Source organism: Muscardinus avellanarius (assembly GCF_963383645.1).
Source record: "Muscardinus avellanarius genome assembly, chromosome: 1".
Classification (NCBI taxonomy): Eukaryota; Metazoa; Chordata; class Mammalia; order Rodentia; family Gliridae; genus Muscardinus; species Muscardinus avellanarius.
In genome coordinates, this window is record NC_137786.1 from 172,942,740 (window position 1) to 172,961,812 (window position 19,073).

Genomic DNA, 19,073 nt, shown 5'->3' on the forward strand with positions numbered 1-19,073 from the left:
AGCTAATGGATAGAAACTGGATAAATAAGAGGAGCCTGAGTGATTCTAAGAAATTTAGCTAATAAGTAGTCGAGCTGGCTTCAAACCCATCTCTCTGAATCCACCCTTCCCCATCTACTACCTGGTAGAAATAATGTGGACTGTAATCTGTTATATTAAGAAATAAGGAAGCCAGGCATGGTGGCACATGCTTATAATCCCAGACTTGGGAATCTGAGACAGGAAGATCATAGGTTTGAAGTAAGCCTCAGCAATTTAGCAAGGTCCTTAGCAACAGATAGAGGCCTGTTTAAAAAAAAAAAAAATAGGGCTGGGAGGCATGTAGCTTGGAGGTAGAATGTCCCTGAGTTTAATCCCTAGAAACCACACACACACACACACACACACACACACAGAGTGGGGAAAAAAAGGAAGTAAGTGTCTTAGTTTAGTTCTAAAGCTCTATTTTAAAAATGTTGTGGAATCTCCACACTGATCTCCATAGCAGCTGAACTACTTTGCATTCCCACCAACAGTGTAAAAGAGTTCCTCTTCCCCCACATCCTCGCCAGCACTTGTTGTTGTTTGATTTCTTTATGCTTGCCACTCTGGAAAACTGGGAATCGATCCACTATTTGATCCGGCTATACCACTCCTCGGTATCTTTCCAAAGGGGTTGAAATTAAGAGAACTACATTAACATATGCATACCCATGTTCATAGCAGCACAGTTTATAATAGCCAAAATATGGAACCAACCTAGATCTCCATCAACAGATGAATGGATTGCAAAATTATGGAAAATACACACATGGAATTGTATTCAGCTATAAAGAAGAATAAAATAATAGCATTTGCAAGAAGATGGAAGGAACTGGAGAACATTATGTTAAGTGAGATTAGTCAAGCACAGAAAGAGAATGGACGTATGTTTTCTCTAATATGCCCAAGCTAGGGAGTAGTGGTAATACCAGAGGGACTCCAGATGATGGAGGGAAAATCTCAGCAAACTTGAATGGAAGGATAGGAGAGGAAGAAAGCTGAGGTTGTTCAATGGAGGAGCTACATACGAATATATATAATAGTATAAATATAGCATGGTTAACCTGAATACTCTTTATTGGGAGGAGGGAAGGGAAATGGGGGCGGGAGGGCTAGGGCACGAAGCACAATGTAAATGTACACCATTTTCAATATGTTCCACTTATAAAATAAAATATGGAAAAAATATAAAAAGAAAGAAAAATGTTGTGGAAACTGGTTTTATAAAACAAGATTTTTGTTGGAGTTTTTTGTTTTTCCTTAAACTTCTAACTCCCTCCCCCAATTTATTGGCAGGAATTTCCTATCAAATATAAAGAGAGACATCCTCTGGAATATTTGAGACAATATCCTCACCTTAGGTGTAGGACAAATATTCTAGGTTCTATACTGAGGGTTCGCAGTGAAGCCACAGCTGCTATCCATTCCTTCTTTAAGGTAAGGTGCTCTGCTTCTAAACATTCTTTCTTGTGAAAAAGTTGAATAATTGTAACACTGGAGCATTTTCCTGAAAGTTCTGTTTATTTTTTCTAAGCACCCTTTATTTGTTTGGCACAGGACCAGATGCCATAGGTGTGCGTATATATGTATATGTGTGTGTGTGCTTTATTTAATAGCTTTAGTAAGGGATAATTGAAATAAAATACTGTGCATATTTAAAGTATACAATCTGAGTTGGTTTTTTTTGGGGGGGGGGCTGGGGATTGAACCCAGGGGCATTCTAACTCCAAGCTACACTCCCAGCCTTTAAAATTTTATTTTTCGGTTAGGAGCAGTCTCAGTGAGTTGTTGAGGATGCCTCAAACCTATGATTCCCCCTATATGAACCTCCCAAGTACAGGATTTCAGGTGTGTACCGCCACACCCACCTGTATTCTGATAAATTTTGACTTATGTATATACTGTAAAATCTTCACCACAATTAAGATAGTGAATGCATTCATGACCCTGAAAGTTTGTATATCTGTAATGTCTTTATTTCACCGTCATTTTCAAATGATACTTTTTCTGGCATAGAATTATAGGTTGGCAGGTTTTTTCTGTAAGTACTTTAAAGTTGGCAGTGTACTATCTTCTCATTTGCATGGCTTCTTATGAGAAACTTCTTGTCATCCTTATCTTTATTTCTCTGTAAAAATCATGTCCTTTTTTCTTTGCCTGATTTTCAGATATTCTCTTTATCACTGGATTTTATCAAGTTGATTTGATATGCCTTAGTACATTTCTCTTGATGTTCTTCATTTAGGGTTTGCTAGAGTTTTTGAATCCTGAGTTTATAATTTTTATGAAAATTTTCTTTGTAACCATTATTTCTTCAAATATTATTCTGCTCCCTACCACCTTTGGGAACTAAAATTGTCCATATATTAGATCAGGGCCCATATCTCATATTTCACTGGTGTACCTTTTAAAAATTATTTTTTCTGAGTTTATTTCTTTTTATATGTCTTTCTCCTTAGTATATTATAGGGGAAAAAGGCAATATGTCTAATGATGTGCCTTCAAGCTTACTAATCTTCTATTTTGCAGCATCTAATGTGTTTTTAATCCCATCCAATGTATTTTTCCTTTAATACAGTATAAATTTCATGTCTAAGTATTCACTTTTTTTCTGTATCTCCCGTGTTAACTTGACTGTTTTAACCTATGTACTACAGTTTTGATTTAAATGTGTTATTATGTCCTTTCTCCTACCTCTAACATGCTTGTCGATTAGGGTCAGTCTTGGTCGATTAATTTCATTCTGGGTTGTTTTCCTGCCTCTTTGCATGCCTGCATGTTTCTAATTTTTTTTTTAACTAAGGGTTGAACTCACAAACATTCTACCTCCAAGGTAGACCCTCAGCCCTTTGAAACAGGGTCTTGCTAAGTTGCTGAACCTGTGGTCCTTCTATCTCAGCCTCCTAAGTACCAGGATTACAGGCATGCACCTCTGTGCCTGGCATGCCTGCAAATCATTGATTGATGCTAGATGTTGTGAATTTTACTTTGTTAGGTACTAGATATTTATAAAAACTATTGGTCCTTTGGGTTTTGCTTCTGTTTTTGTTTAGCAGATCTGGAACCATGCTTAGTCTTACGCTAACTGCTCCCCACTGCTGAGGCAAAGCCTTCCTGAGCACTATACCTAGTGTCTTGTGAAGTGAGTTTTTCCAGTCTGGCTTGTAAGAACATCCAGCCAGCATGTACACATGGGAAGCTGTCCTCCCTACTCTTTTTAGGTAGTTCTTTCCCAGCCTTGGATGGTCCCTTCCATGTATGTGCTCATCAGTTCTCTAGCGAGTGCTTGTGGGTGACCCTCTGCAGACTCTGGAGTGCTCTGTCCAGTTCTTTCCTGTGAACTGTAGCCCCTTGGTCTTGCCAGATCCTCAGCTGGAGGAGTCTGCTGGGCTCCCCCGTGTCACCTGCGCCCTGTGCTGTGGGCTGGACGGGAACCTCCATGTTGCGCTCTGGGTGCCTGGAGAGCTTGGCATGTTTGTCTTCCATCACTCATAGAGCACTGTGTCTTGTTGTCTGATGTCCATCATCTTGAAAATCATTGTTTCGTGTAGGTTTTCTTGTTTTTCTTGTTCCTGTTTTGTATTTGTTTCAAGTAGGAGTGTAAAGCTAATACCTGCTTCTCCTTTTTAGTCATAGATCTTTTATGAATACTAAGCAATAATGTGTTTGGGGTGAAGGTACCGGTGATTAAACTCTGGAGCATTCTATCTCCTAGCTACACCCCTAGTCCTTTTTATTTTTTGTTGAGAAACAGGGTCTGACTAGGCTGCTAGGAGTCTCACTAAATTGCCAAGGCTAGCCTCAAACCTGCAATCCTCCTGTCTGAGCTCTCCCAAGTACTTACAGGCATATACCACTGTGTCCAGCTCTGAGCACTAATTTTAGAGTTATTGATGCTGCCCAAGTAGGTTGATCTAATAATACAGGCATTTTGTCTTACAATCTTTCCAACTATTCCACACTCTGCCCCCCAAACCTGAGAAAGCCAGAGTGGAATATGGTTGACAGGTTGCTGAGTAGAAGGGACCCTCCTCTCATGTCAGTGGGAAGATACCAAAGTCCAGGAGTGACCTAGAAGATAAAGCTCAGTGTTTCCTCATGGTTTGAGGACTTCTCGTGCCATTTCTTCAGAGTCAGTTATTTACCCAGATTTTATAACCAGCTTAACCTTCCCCTGGGCTGGATTCAAATTCATGCATTCTCAGTGTGCTCTAGCTCACTGAGACAATTCATGTTCTTTGAAAAGCTCCACTAGAAGCCGGGTGTGATGGCTCATGCTTGTAATCCCTGCGCTTGGGAGGCTGAGACAGGAGGATTGCACAGGTTCAAAGCCAGCCTCAGCTACTTAGTGAGGCTCTCGGCTACTTAGTGAGACCCTGTTTCCAAATAAAATATAAAATAGGTCTGGGAGTATAGCTTGGAGGTAGAAAGCCTTGGGTTCCACCCCCAGTACCACAAAAAAATAAGAAAAAGAAAGAAAAGAAAAGCTCCACTAGAGATCATTTGCTCTCTAAGTTGCCCAGGCTCACTTCTAACTTGCTCTCCTCCTGCTTTATCCTCCCAAGTCCCTGGGATTAGAGACATGCTCCCCTGTACCTGGCAATGCTTGTACAAAAAGTACAAAGGAAAATAAATCAAGTTAGACAGTGCTGTTCTATTATAATTTGAAAGGGTCTAGTTACACATGCACTCATAAGCTTACTTAAGCAATTTTCATATGGGTTCTTTTTTTTTTTTTTTTTTTTTTTTGGTGGTACTGGGGTTCCTGGAAGCCCTTCTACCTCGGGGCTACACTCCCAGACCTATTTTTACATTTTCATTTTGGAAACAGGGTCTCCTAAGCCAGCGCACACGGCTGGCTTCGAACCTGCGCGATCCTCCTGTCTCCGCCTCCCAAGCGTGGGGATTACAAGCGTGCGCCACCACGCCCGGCTTCATATGGGTTCTCAGTAGTGCTTGAACCTCACAAACAAAATCTGTTCTGATATGAAAATAGGTTTTTCTTCTTGACTACAACAGCCTGATAAAGTGGACCTCCTTTAATACCCATTTTTAGCCACTAGGTGGTGGTATTAGCAACCATTAGGAAGTAGATTTTACCTACTTTATACATTCCTTTATTATTTGATGCTTTTACAGATATGTAAACAATTTAAAAATAAAAAAGTAAACTAGAAAAACTAAAATAAGAAAAATAAGTAAAATAAACATTTTAGAACATATAAATAGATGAAAATAACTTGAACTTTAGCATTATTAGTGATATAAATTTACTTTTTAATTATAATACCCTGAAAAATATAATTCTGATGCCTCATTCTGTGTCATCCACTTGTATGTATGACATTTAGGATTGAATTGTTTAAAGAAGTTACTTTAGTGCTATAGGACATATTAAACAATAATCATGTATTATCTAGTATTTGATATTGTCTCTTTGTTTTGTTACTTTAGAGTCTCTGAGACATGTGAAAGTTTAACATGTTAAATTTCGTTAATTTCAAATATATCACTAAAAATTCAGAAATGTGGGAAAATAGAAAATAGAGACTTGAACAGTACTTCAAGCTACAACACTTTAAGGATCTAGAGTTATTTTTGGTTTGAGCATCAAAAAGTGTTTTGGGTACGACTGGGTTTGCTCATAAAATGGTTACACTTGTTATGTGCTGAAACTTGGCTTTCTAGAATCCTCAAGAATGAATCATTTAGAAGAACCAGGTTTCTCAAATAGCTAGAGATCTTCATTTTTAGGCCAAATTTTTTTCTACATCTTCCTGTAATTGCTTGCTTACTTGTCTGTCTGCCTCAAGTGTGGTGGTAGAGAAGACTACCCTTTCCAAATGAGTGGAGGTTCTTGCTGTGGATTTCAGGGGTTGTTACCTCTGGGTGGCAGTCCTTTGGAGCCTGCCATGGCGTGGAGTGGTCTTTGCCCCTGTGTTGAATGTCAGGCTGCTGCACTATGGGGTGCTTTTGTGTTTTTTTATGGCTTTTATGAGCTCTTTTTTTTTTTTTTTTTTGTCTTCTCTTGCAATCAGTTCTAGTTGCCAATGGTATATCTATCTAGCAATTCCTCTCACATTTCTTATTTGTTGATGCTAATAAAATGATAGTTATTTCTGCTGTTTATAAAGGAAAAATAATCCAGGCATGGTGGCACACGCTTGTAATCCCAGCATTTGGGAGGTTGAGACGGGTGAATTGTGCAGGTTCAAAGCCAGCCTCAGCTACTTAGCGAGGCCCTTTGCAACTCAGTGAGACCCTGTTTCAAAATAAAGAATAAAAAATAGGGCTGGGAGTGTCACTAGGTGGTAGAATGCCCCTGGGTTCCATCCCCAGTACTGCAAAAATGAATGAATAAATGAATGAACATAAATAAATAAATAAATAAATAAATAAATAAATAAATAAATAAAATGTCAGTTTTTTGAGTATTGTGTATGGACCATTGTATGTAAATTTTATAGTTTTGGGATACTCGGAGCCTCCTAAAATATCTGGTTCTAGGATGTGTATCAAAAGATTTAGAAGTTTGGAGGTGGCAGGTAGAGTGTAAAAAGTTGGGTGCCATGTTTAATTTTCTCCTTATTTGGCCATCACATTCTTACTGGAAGCCCCTTTGCTGTGGGGTGGTATAAGCACGGGAGGCTGATAACTCATTTGAGGCCAATGGTGACAGCATCCCATCTCTTCTTGCCACTTACTTTCCATTTTATCTTTCTGCTTCCCCTCCCACTTTCTCTTTTGGACTTTGTTTGCACCACTTTATCATTCTTCCTTTTTACTCCTTTATAGCTTTTGGTAATGTTACAGACTTTGATAAGCTTTGCTAACAGCATTAAAACTTAGAAAGCTGGTTACCCACTTCGAACGGTTTGGCATTAGTTAAGTATTAAAAATGGAATTCCCCTTCCTTGTGTAATTTTTTAATCGCATATATTTACCTACCTCAGATTTACAGTGCTACATTTCTTGTGGCATTTGACTAATTCTAACTTTGACAATTATATTTAGCCATTAAATTTTTTTCTCACTCTCTCTACCTCCCCTTCCCACCCTCATTTCCTTTGGATTTTTCACTTCCTTTCTTTGTTTACTGCGCTTGTGCTCAGAGTTGCTTGCATTCGTGTGGAATAAATGATTCATGTCCATAATTCAGCCCTCTATGAGATAAGAATTTTATGCAGTAAAATTATTGATTATATTTCCTTGGTTCTCTCTGATGTGCTCTCTGCAGCACCTCTAGGCACATTGTTCTCACGGTAAGTACATATTCAAATATATTTACCAAATCTATATTATAATACAAATTGTTGATGAAATACTTTGCATTATATCCAGAATTCTCAAATTCAGAAAGGGTCATATTTGGGAAGTTCCTAATAATGCTGGAGATGATTTTACATTCTGTCAGTGATAGAACTTGGCAGAGAGGTAAAAATTATGAATTTATTGTATTGATTTCAAGGCTAAAATTTTGCATACATGCAAGTCTGGCTTTTATTGTTGATTCACTTTGAGCTACACTTGCTCCCACCCTGCTACATCTGTGTTGTAACCTTTGGCCTACATCCATCTGGAAGAAGTACAACCTTGATGTCGATGGGTTATTTCAATCCTTCTAGCAACAGCTTTTGTGGTTCACTAATGGAAATAGTGTCAGACTCTGATCGGAAGAGCTGGGCGCCTGGGGGATGGATGGACTTGCTGCTGTTTAGAATGTTCCTCGGGCAAAGGAAGTGCCATGTGTGATGCACGGTGCCATCATCTGAGTGACAGAGACTTCCTAAGAGCCACTTCTGCCTCCTACTGTTTATTTAAATAGTCACTCCCTATTAACCAGCCTTGATTTTTCTCTTTGTTGGTGATACATTACAATTGAGGTTTCATTCCCAGGTGCCTGAACTTCATAATGATCACTTTGCACTTCTTTACCAATGTGTGGCAGTGTGATGCATTAGCATAGACTGAGTGTGGGGGAGAGCTTTTTTTGTGTGGTGAGGGTGGAACTCAGGGGCTTTTTTTTTTTTTTAAACCTCCTGGGTATACTCCCAGACCTATTTTGTACTTTATTTGGAAACAGGGTTTCACTAAGTTGCTGAGAGCCTCACTCAGTAGCTAAGGCTGGCTTCAAACCTGTGCAATCATCTGTCTCGGCCTCCCAAGAGTGGGAGGTTACAAGGGTGCGCCACCATGCCCAGCAGGGGAGGGCTTTTGTTGGTCACTAAATCTCTCTGGGACTCTGTTTCCTTTGTGTGTGGGGGAGTGCAGGGGATTGGACAGGGGCATTTTACCCTTGCCCTATTATACTTTTTATTTTGAGACAGGGTCTCAGTTGTGGAGGGCCTCACTGAGTTGCTGAGGTCCTGTCTCAGCCTCCCAAGTACTGGGATTGCAAAGGTGTGCCACCACACCCTGCTGTTTCCCTAACTTTGAAACAGAAGAGATTGGATAAGCTAATTTCCAAGTCTGTACCAGATTTAAAATTCATTGTGCTTCTACCCTAGTTGGGAAGGGAAGGGAAATGGTATGGCAGTCTCTGGGTGCCATTTTAATAGCGTAACATCAACATCATTTATGTTCTTGGAATTGTTTCATGGACAAATACACTGAAAAGAGTGGCTTATTTTTCTCTCTTTTTTTTTTTTTTCCAGGACAGTGGTTTTGTGCACATTCACACCCCAATAATCACATCTAATGATTGTGAGGGGGCTGGAGAGCTTTTTCAAGTTGAGGTAAGTTGTATTTCCCATCATGGAGATATATTACTGTTTGATATTTTTCTCCTAAGGGTTTGATTTAAATTTAATAAGAGTTATATGAACTGAAGATTATGACTAGCATCTGAAATTGTCAGAAGTAATTCTTAAAACAACATTCAAACTGCTTTGACTTCCTAGCCTACCAGCCATATTACTAAAAGGAGTGAATTTTTAATTTAGTACTTTATTAGCTTTTCTTATACCATTGAATTGGCTAACTGGCGAAATTTGAAAAGATTACTAGGAGTTTTAAGATATTTCTTGAGCAAATTTAATTATCAGTTAATATTTTTTAATGTATGTCATCTTCAAAATAAATAAAATTAGAAGAAAGTATATGTGTGAATATCATATTCTTTTTCAGATTCTTTTAGTCAGTCACAAAAAATAAGAAAGCAGATGCTTTCCCCAATATGTGAGAGTTAGGGAGAAATGGGTCATAGGAGGAACTCTAGATGAAAAAGGAAATCCTATAGAGGAGCAAATAAAGCAACCTAAAGGAGGAGAAAGGAGGGGGGAAAAGAAAATCTATAAAACACACAATGTACTTAAACATATCAAAGTCAACCACCAAGCCAAGCAAGGAAAGGAGGGATGGGGAGGGAATGGGGTGGGAATTGGGTAGGGGTTAAATCGGTGATGTGTACATGTATGTACATACAAATTTTTACACACACACACACACACACACACACACACACACACACACACAAACTTTTTTTTTTACTTTTAAGCAGTTGAAAGCATTTCATTTTTTATACATATATTTTTATTGGTGCATTGTAGTCAAACATCACAATGGAATACAAGACTTGTGAAGATATACAAGCACACATCATCCAGTTAGCCTTTATCTAATCCCCATCCCATTCCCTCCCCCTCCCTCAATCCCATGCATGATTTGGTGTTTAACTTTGATATTTTTTTTTTTTTTACGTACATCATGTGTTTTAAGGAGATTCCATCTTCCCCCATAGCATCCCCTCTGATTGTTCACCTTAATTGCTCCTCCATAGGGCCCTTTCTTCAACTAGATCTCCTCCTATTACCCATTTCTTCCTAGTTTTTGCATATTAGGGAAAGCATCTGATTTTTTATTTTCTGTGATATTTCTATGTGTACGCTGCATTGCAGGCTCCAATCCCACTCTTGAAGGCCCCGGCACCGGCCTGGCCAACTAGCAGACTCTGATCCCGGCCTCGCTGACTCTAGCACCGGCCTTGCCTCACAACAGGCTTCGATCCCAACCTCGCTGACCCGGCACCGGCCTCACCCCTTAGCAGGCTCCGATCCCAGCCTTGGAAGCCCCAGCACTGGCCTTGCCTCACAGCAGGCTCTGATCCCAACCTCACTGGCCCCTGCACCGGCCTCACCCCTTAGCAGGCTTCGATCCCGGCCTTGGAAGCCCCAGCACTGGCCTTGCCTCACAGCAGGCTCCGATCCCAGCCTCGCTGGCCTCAGTACCAGCCTCAACCCTCGGCAGGCTCCGACTTGGCCTCAGAAGCCCCAGCACTGGCCTTGCCTTATGGCAGGCTCCAATCCCTGCCTCGCTGGCCTCGGCACCGGCCTCACCCCTTGACAGGCTCTGATCCTGGCCTGGGAGGCCCCAGCACCGGCCTTGCCTCACAGCAGGCACCAATTCTGGCCATGCTGGCCCCGGCTCTGGCCTCACCCCTCAGCAGGCTCTAATCCCGGCCTCGGAGGCCCCAACATCAGCCTTGCCTCACGGCAGGCCCCGATACCTGATAATTTCATTAATCAGTTTTATAGCTGTTTCAACTCATTGACCAATACTGTACTAATGGACAAAGACAACTATAATGAAGGGTCATGCTTTTTGTATTTCTTTTATTTATTTACCGGCTTCTTTATTCCCTAAAATCAGTATTCTTCTTTATATAGTTGGTTGATTTTATCGACTGACATCATTAATATATAACTGCTTTATCTGCTTCAATGCTGTCTCGTGTGTGTGTGTGTGTGTGTGTGTGTGTGTGTGTGTGTGTGTTGGGGATTGAACCCCGGGGCATTTTGCCCTTGAGCCAACCCCCCCTCCCCCAGTCTTGTTTTATTTTTATTTTTTGAAGCAGGATCTCACTAAGTTGTTGATGGCTTCACTAAGTTGCTGAAGCTTGCCACGAATTTGAGATCCTCCTGTCTCAGCCCCCTCCAAGTGCAGGGATTAAGGCATTGCCCACCATACCCAGCTTATATAATGGATTTTGACTTGACTCTTCAGAATATTGGAAAGACTTGCTCTTAGATTCATTGATCCTACATTTCTACGGTTAGGATCTAGACCAGATTTCACCCATCTGGTTTTTGTGCTATGTCTGACTTGCTGTCTTTGTTGTTTTCAGAAGTTCAAATACTAAGCCGTATCTTGGGCTTTTGCCAATCCTTTATCCTTTAGAAGCAATACTTCTTTTTATTTTTCCCCATACTGGTGATTGAACCCAAGGAGAGGGGATCCTACCTCCAAACTACACCATTAGCACTTTTTATTTTTTGTTTTGAAACGGGGTTTCACTATATTGTTTTGGGTCTTGCTAAGTTGTGGAGACTGGCCCTGAACCTGTGATCATCCTGTCTCTACCTCCCAAGTACTGAGATTACAGCCATGTGCACCATACCAGTAAACCTATTCTTTTATTGACAGAACTTTGATTGTTCCCACTATTTTCCTATTACCAGTAATGCTGCTTTGGGTATTATTGTTCACTAGTTACTCTGCACATGAGTGAATACAGCAATAGTATTCTAAAAGTAATTACTCATATAGAAGAGATGCTTTGTACTTTGATTGACAAATTACTCTTTGTAGAGATTGTGCCAGTTTTTATTTCTGCCAGTAATATGTGAGGATGATTTTTTTTATGAGTTACTTGTCAGACTGTCTTACCAAGTTTTTTATATTTATTCAATTTTAATTTGATATATTGTTAACTTAAACTGATTAAAAGAGGGCAAGAAAGTGCTAGATAAGGAGACGTGAGTCTGTTTTCAAGGGCACTGAGAGGAAAACTGACTCAAGAAAACACCAGTGTTGTGTTCTTTGCTGTTTCTACTGTGCATTGAGGATCTTGTGATTTAGCACCATGGTTTAAAAGAAAAAAATGTAGCCAGTCGTAGGGGTGCATGTCTATATATTTGCAGTACTTTGAAGGCTGAGACAGGAGGATCACAGGTTCAAGGTTAGCATATAATAAATCAGCAAGACTCTGTTTCAAAAAAAAAATGAAAAGGATTAGGGGTATAGCTCAGCAGTAGAACATCCCTACACTTAATCCCCAGTACCAAAAATAAGTAAATGAATAAATAAGTGGAGAGAGAGAGGAACAGATACCTCAGATTGTGAAATGATAGAGCCTGGGCTGCTTCTGAATGTTTCTTCCATTCTCCATAACACCAAGTTGAGTATATTCTTCAAATGATTGGATCCCATTGGCCACACAACTGCACCATGTGATTCATCCTATAAATATTTGTTCAGCCTCCTCTTTTGTAAAATGTACTTTACTAGTGCTCTTTGATTTATAAATTTATTTCTATTTTGCCACTCAGCAATATGAATTTACAGGATATTTTCAAATGAGAAAAAATCCTACTATAGTGATGCCACCAAAACAATGCAAATGTGAAAGCCAAATTGTGGACATTAAAAGAATACATTTTGAGTCAAATCATTACAAATGTAAAAAATACTATGAAATCTGAATCCACTTATTTTGGGGTTCATAATTTTTAGGTATTTTCCATTTGATTTAGACGCCAGCATTTTAACCTGAAAATAGATTAAACTAATAACAATCTCTAACATTTGTATTAGATACATGTCATTAAGTCAGTTCATATTTTTACATTGTCATTTGTGTAACTTCACTGGTATTTTTTAAAATAGTGTTAGACCACTAGTCAAAGTTCTTAAAAGGAGTAATCTTACTTACTAGCTTTAAATTATCCAAGAGGAGAAAAAAAGAAAGGAAAATAACATTTATTAAATAGACATTCTAAACCAGGCGTGGTGGCGCACACGTGTAATCCCAGCATTTGGGAGGCGGAGACCACAGGATTGCTGTTCCCAGACAGCCTTAGCTACTTGGTGAGGCCCTTTGCAACTCAGTGAGACCCTGTTTCAAAAATAAAAAGACTATCCGGGCGTGATGGCTCATGCTAGTAATACCAGCATTTGGGAGGCTGAGACAGGAGGATCACGGTTTGCGGACAGCCTCAGCTACTTAGTAAGGCAGGCCCTTTGCAATTCAATGAGACCCTGTTTCAAAATAAAGAATAAAAAAAGTAGGGCTGGGGATGGAGCTCGGAAGTAGAATGTCCCTGGGTTCCATCCCCAGTACCACAAAATAAAATAAAATATAAAAGATTAAAAACTAGGGCAAGGGGTGTGGTAGCTCGAAGATACAGTGCCCCTGGGTTCCGGCCCCAGTACCAGGAAAAAAAAAAATAGCCATTTTATTTTTGACACATCAAGTTCATGTAAATAAAATCACACAGACATGTGTAGATATAAGATATCTTACTCTTTGCAGCAACCCTCTGAAGTAGGAATTAGTTGGCCTTTATGAGAACAGAAGCCATATCTTTCTTATACATTGTTGTACAATACATAGCATGTAGGTAGGTGTTCCATACATTATTTGTTGGTGGAATTTCTCACTTTGATTTTGTTAGGTGAGGAGACTAGGCTCAGATAGAAAAACTTGCCAAAAGTCTTGCAGTAAGGAGCAGAGTGTATTTTAAACAAAGTCTTTTTGACTGTAAAGTACAGTGAAAGATATTTGCATATACCCCCACTGACTCCTGAAGTTGGCCTTTAAAAAAAAAATGCCAAAACTTAGATTACTATTTTGAAGCTAAAGACATTTATGTATTTATTTGTTTATTTATATATTTATTTAGTGGTACTGGGATGGAATTCAGGGGCATTCTACCTCCAAGCCACACCACCAGCTTTATTTTTTATTCTTTATATTTTTGAAACAGGGTCTCACTGAGTTGTAAAGGGCCTCGCTAAGTAGCTAAGTAACTGCAATTCTCCAATCTCAGCCTCCTGAAAGCTGGGAAGACTTTTTAATAGATAACAAACGACTGTATTGAAATAAAGCATCCTTGCTGTTTGTTTGTTTGTTTGTTTGTTTGTTTGTTGCAGTACTGAGGATGGAACCCAGGGAGATTCTACCTCCAAGCTACACCCCCAGCCCTATTTTTTTATTATTTATTTTGAAACAAGGTCTTACTGAGTTGCAGAGGACCTAAATAGTTGAAGCTGGCTGCAAACCACGAACCTCCTGTCTTAACCTCCCGAATACTGGGATTACAAGCATGCACCACCACAATGGGCTTTTGCTGTTTTTGTTTTTGTTTTTAATGACTTTTTACACATTTTTATATTTCTATGGGAGAAAGGATAACATTTGCTACTTGCCTACTAATAGTAGGCACTGTATAATACTGTTCTTTTTTGCAGCAGTAACCTAATACTAGTACCTAATTACTGCTGAATTCCTTTTTTTATATACAGTATAGGTATCAATTAATATAAACTATGTAGACAGTTATTAGTGCCTTTGATTCCCCACTTTCTACCTACCCCGTTCTATCTTTCTTCTCCAATGGTCTGATTTTTGTGTTTATTATTCTCAGGCTTTTTGTTGTTTTGAAAGTTTAGCAACTGGGTGCTGTGGCGTACACTTGTAATCCCAAGTAGTTGGGAGGCTGAGATAGGAAGATGATAGGTTGAAGGCTAGCCTCAGCAACTTACAGAGACTCTCAGCAGCCTAGCAAGACCCTGTTTCAGAACAAAAAAAATTAAAAGGGCTGGAGGTGTAGCTCAGAGGTAGAATGCCCCCAGATTCAATCCTCAGTACCTCCAAAAAATGTTTTATAACATGAATGTACCCTTATGCTAAATATTTAGTTTTTTACAGTTTTCAACTTATACAAATAGAGTCATACTTTTTGTGACAAGTTTTTCTTTGTTTGCCTAATATTATGTTCCAATTAAATCAGAATCTCAGGAAATGGGACTTAAGCATTAGTATATTTTAAGGCTCTGGGTGATTTCAATTTACCTTCCAAGGTATATACAGATAGGGGAAAATGCATATTCATAGCTTCAGTTTTACTAGATAAATTCAAATATTTACTGGAAAGGAAGAATTCATTTAAATTCCCACCAGTAGGGTATGCTGTTCTACATCCTTGCCAACATCTGCTATTTATAGTTTTAACATTTTGCCGATCTCAAGGATATAAAATGTGACTTAGGCCAGGCATGATGGCACACAGTTGTGATCCCGGTACTTGGGAGCCTGAGACAGAAGGATTGCAGGTTCACACCTAGCCGCAGCTACTTAGACCCTGTTCCGAAATAAAGAATAAAAATAGGAGTTGAGGTGTAGCTTGGAAGTAGAAAGCCGCTGGGGTTCAATCCCCAGAACTGCAATAAATGAATGAATGAATGTGATTTAGAGTGATTTTAATCTCCTTTTCTCTAATAACTGTTGAGTCACTCGTTTCCTCTTCTGTAATACTTTCTATTGGGCCATCTCTTATATTGGCTTGTTTTTATATTCCAAATAATACTAATATATTTTTTAACTATATTATAGCAAATGTGTCAGTGGGTGGCATGCCTTTTTCTGTATACTCCCATTTGGTGGAAAGAGTTCTAAATGTTAATGTAGTCAAATTTCAGTCTTGTTTTTTATGGTTTGTACTCTTGTATCTTGTTTAAGAAAACCTTTCTATATTATTTCCTAAAAGTTTCGTAGTTTGTGCACTGAACATATGGATCTTTACTATATCTAGAATTGACTTTTGGATGTGATGAGTTAAGAGTCTCATCTTTTTCCAAAACAGATAATTATTTCTGTACCATTTGTTAAGACACAATTGTAATGCTACAGTTCTGTCCTGTGATTAGAATTCCCAGCTTTGTCTTAAATCAAATTTTTATGTATGGAATATATATTTCTATGTACTCTGTTGTATTCTACTGGTATATCAGACTATCCCTAAGCCATTAGCTCACATTGCTGCTGCTCTTTGATAGCTCTTAATATGTGATAGGACAAGTCTTTATCTCCTTACTTCAGGAGTTTTATGGCTATTCTTGATCTTTTTTCTTTCTATTTAAACTTAAAAAGCTTTGTGTCAAGTACCAAAAACAAAAACCCTATTTGGATTTTTTTTTTTTTTTGGTAGGTCCGGGGATGGACATCAGGGGCATTTGACCTCTGAACTATAACCCCTGCCCTATTTTTTATTCTTTAGTTTGAAACAAAGTCTTACTAAGTTACAGAAGACCTCACTAAGTAGCTGAAGCTGTCCATGAACCGTGACACTCCAGTCTCAGCCTCTAGAATGCTGGGATTAACAAGTGTGCGCCACCATACCCCTAGCTCTATTTGGATTTTAATTGTAATAATATTGATTCTATAGACCAATTTGGAAAAACTAGTATTTTTATGGTATTGCATCCTCCTATCCCTGGATATGGTATATCACTTCATATATTTAAGTATTCTTTCATAGTTTTTCAGTGGAGTTTAATAATTTTTATTATAAATGTCATTAACTTTATTATATTTTTCCATCTACTTAATACTTTGTGATATTATAAGCATTCTGTATACTTATGTGCAAAGAGTGTATTTTTCACTGGGCGTGGAGGTACATGCTTGTAATCCCAGGATTTGGGAGGCTGAGATAGGAGGATCACAGTTTTGCGGACAGTGTCAACTGCCTTTGCAACTCAGTGAGACCCTTTTTCAAAATAAAGAATAAAAAATAGGGCTGGGGGTGTAGCTCGGAGGTAGAATGCCCCTGGCTTCCATCCCCAGTGCTGCAAAATATATATATATATATATATATATATATATATATATATATATATATATATAGTAGTTTTCAGTGTCTATGTGCAGTGTTCAATATATATATTGTCTATTAGAACAAGATTATTAACTGTATGATCAAATCTACAATATGCTTACTGACATTTAGTTTATTTTTATCTGTCCATTTCTGGGCTGTTTCAATCCTAATGTCTTTTAAATTATTTTCTGATAGCTTTTGCTCTGTGTTTGTATTTTCTTTTCTTTTCTTTTGTATTTTTGTGGTGCTGAGGATTTGAGCCCAGGGTTAATCTACCTCCAGCTACGCTCCCATCCCTATTTTATTTTTTTATTTGGAAACAAGGTCTTGTTACGTTCCTGAGAGCCTTGCTAAGTTGCCGAGACTGGCTTCAAACTTGTGATCCTCCTGTCTCCGCCTCCCAAGCCCTGGGATTAAAGTTGTACGCCACTACCCCTAGCTTACTCTGTGTATCCTTGAGGCTTTGTTATTGAATAAATACAATTTAGAACTGCTTTTTTGGACATCAACCTTTAATTATTATGTAGTGAACCTCTTTATTTCTAGCACTACTTTCTGGCCTTAGGGTCTATTTTTCCTGTTATCAATTTAACCATACTAATTTCTTTGTTTGTTTTGGATGTGTTGGACATCAAACCTAGAGCCTTATGCCTGTTAGGCAAGAACTTTACCACTGAGCTATACCCTCATCCTGGAACTTATTTTTGATGAGCATTTATTTGGCTTGACTTTTTACTGTCATCTTTACTGTAACTCTTTTTGTCTTATGTTGTGGTGTATCTTGGAAACAGCATACAGCTCAGAATTTTTAAAAAATGTTTCAATCTCTTTACCTTTTTTTAATCACTTAACTTAGTCCATTTTAGATTATTATAGTTACTTACGCATTTAGATTTTTTAGCATTTTATTTGTATCTTTTCAAACAAATCCCTTTTTTGCCTTCTGAGTGAACTCAATTTTTTTTTTCCTTAATTACTAGTTTAGAAGACTACTAATGGAGACAAAGAAAAGGGAAAGTTTAAGGCAGTGATTTTCTTTTTCTTTCTTTCTTTCTTTTTTTTTTTGTGGTACTGGGGTTACTGGAAGCCCTTCTACCTCTGGGCTACACTCCCAGACCTATTTTATACTTTTTAAATTTGGAAACAGGGTCTCTTAAGCCAGCACAGCTGGCTTCAAACCTGCGCGATCCTCCTGTCTCCGCCTCCCAAGCTCGCGGATTACAAGTGTGCGCCACCACGCCCAGCAAGGCAGTGATTTCCAATTTCAAATGCATATTAAATTGACCCAGTAAACAAACCGGGCGTGGTGGTGCATGCTTGTTATCCCAGCATTTGAGAGGCTGAGACAGGAGGATCCAGGTTTACAGACAAGCCTCAGCTAGTTAGTGAGGCTCTCTGCAACTCAGTGAGACCCTGTTTGAAAATAAAGAATAAAAAATAGGGCTGGGGGTGGAGCTCGGAGGTAGAAGAATGCCCCTGGGTTCCACCTCCAGTACCAGGGAGAAAAAAAAAAAAAAAAAAAAAACTACTAACATTAAAATATGTGAATGCCTGTCTACCATCTTAGTATAATCTACCATCTTATTGATCTGGAATGCAGTCTGGATGTTGAAAATTTAGAAGCTTACTACATGTTCCTAATAAATAGTCAGTATAAAAAATAACTGCCTCTAGGGAAATTCATACGCGAATTTAATTAATATATGATATTAAATGTAGACATGAGAGTCAAAGACTTGGTGACTTGTGATCAGCATCTTTTTCCCCCTACATCATACCTTCTTTGCCTCTACCAGCTAGGAGAATTCATTAGACAGTTCTTTTTTTCTGGGGAGGGGCAGTTACTGAGGATTGAACCCAGGGCTATTCTCCCTTTGAGCTATACCTCCAGCCTTATTTTTTATTCTTTAAACAAGGTCTCACTAAGTGGTAGAGAACCTCACTAAGTAGCTGAGGTTGTCCACAAACCGGTGATCCTCCTGTCTCAGCCTCTCATCTACTGGGATTACAGGTGTGTGCCACCACACCCGACTTAGCTAATTAGTTTTGCTTCTATTACATACTAGAATGCATGAGTGATGGGTTGAAGTTTATATTAAAATTTTAAATTTTGCAAAGTTTAATTTTTTTTTTCATTACAATGAACAGGTCCTCAAGGAATGTCAGTCTATCTAGAAGATAAGGCTAACAGGTGAAAATTGTAGACAGACTAAATAATTAATAGAATTGTGTTTGTGTGTGTGTGTGTGTGTGTGTGTGTGTGTGTGTGTGTGTAGTACTGGGAATGGAACCAACCCAGGGGCATTCTACCTCTGAGCTACACCCCTAGCCCTATTTATTTATTTATTTTCAGTACTGCGGTTGGAACCCAGGGGCATTCTACCTTCAAGCCAC

The 19,073-nt window shown here is 38.7% G+C and overlaps 1 protein-coding gene across 10 annotated transcripts in view; it reads left to right on the forward strand.

Moving 5' to 3' along the window:
• The window catches only part of NARS2 (asparaginyl-tRNA synthetase 2, mitochondrial), a gene marked incomplete at both ends in the record, with an annotated part of 127,456 nt that overhangs the window by 13,753 nt on the left and 94,630 nt on the right, over nucleotides 1-19,073 (forward strand). For 8 of the 10 annotated variants that reach the window (XM_080703316.1, XM_080703318.1, XM_080703322.1 and 5 more), the window contains 2 exons: nucleotides 1,318-1,458; nucleotides 8,676-8,756. In XM_080703316.1, coding sequence (XP_080559442.1) covers nucleotides 1,318-1,458; nucleotides 8,676-8,756 — 222 coding nt within the window. The remainder of the gene's footprint in view (nucleotides 1-1,317; nucleotides 1,459-8,675; nucleotides 8,757-19,073) is intronic. The other 2 variants (XM_080703320.1, XM_080703321.1) reach the window with 1 other exon arrangement.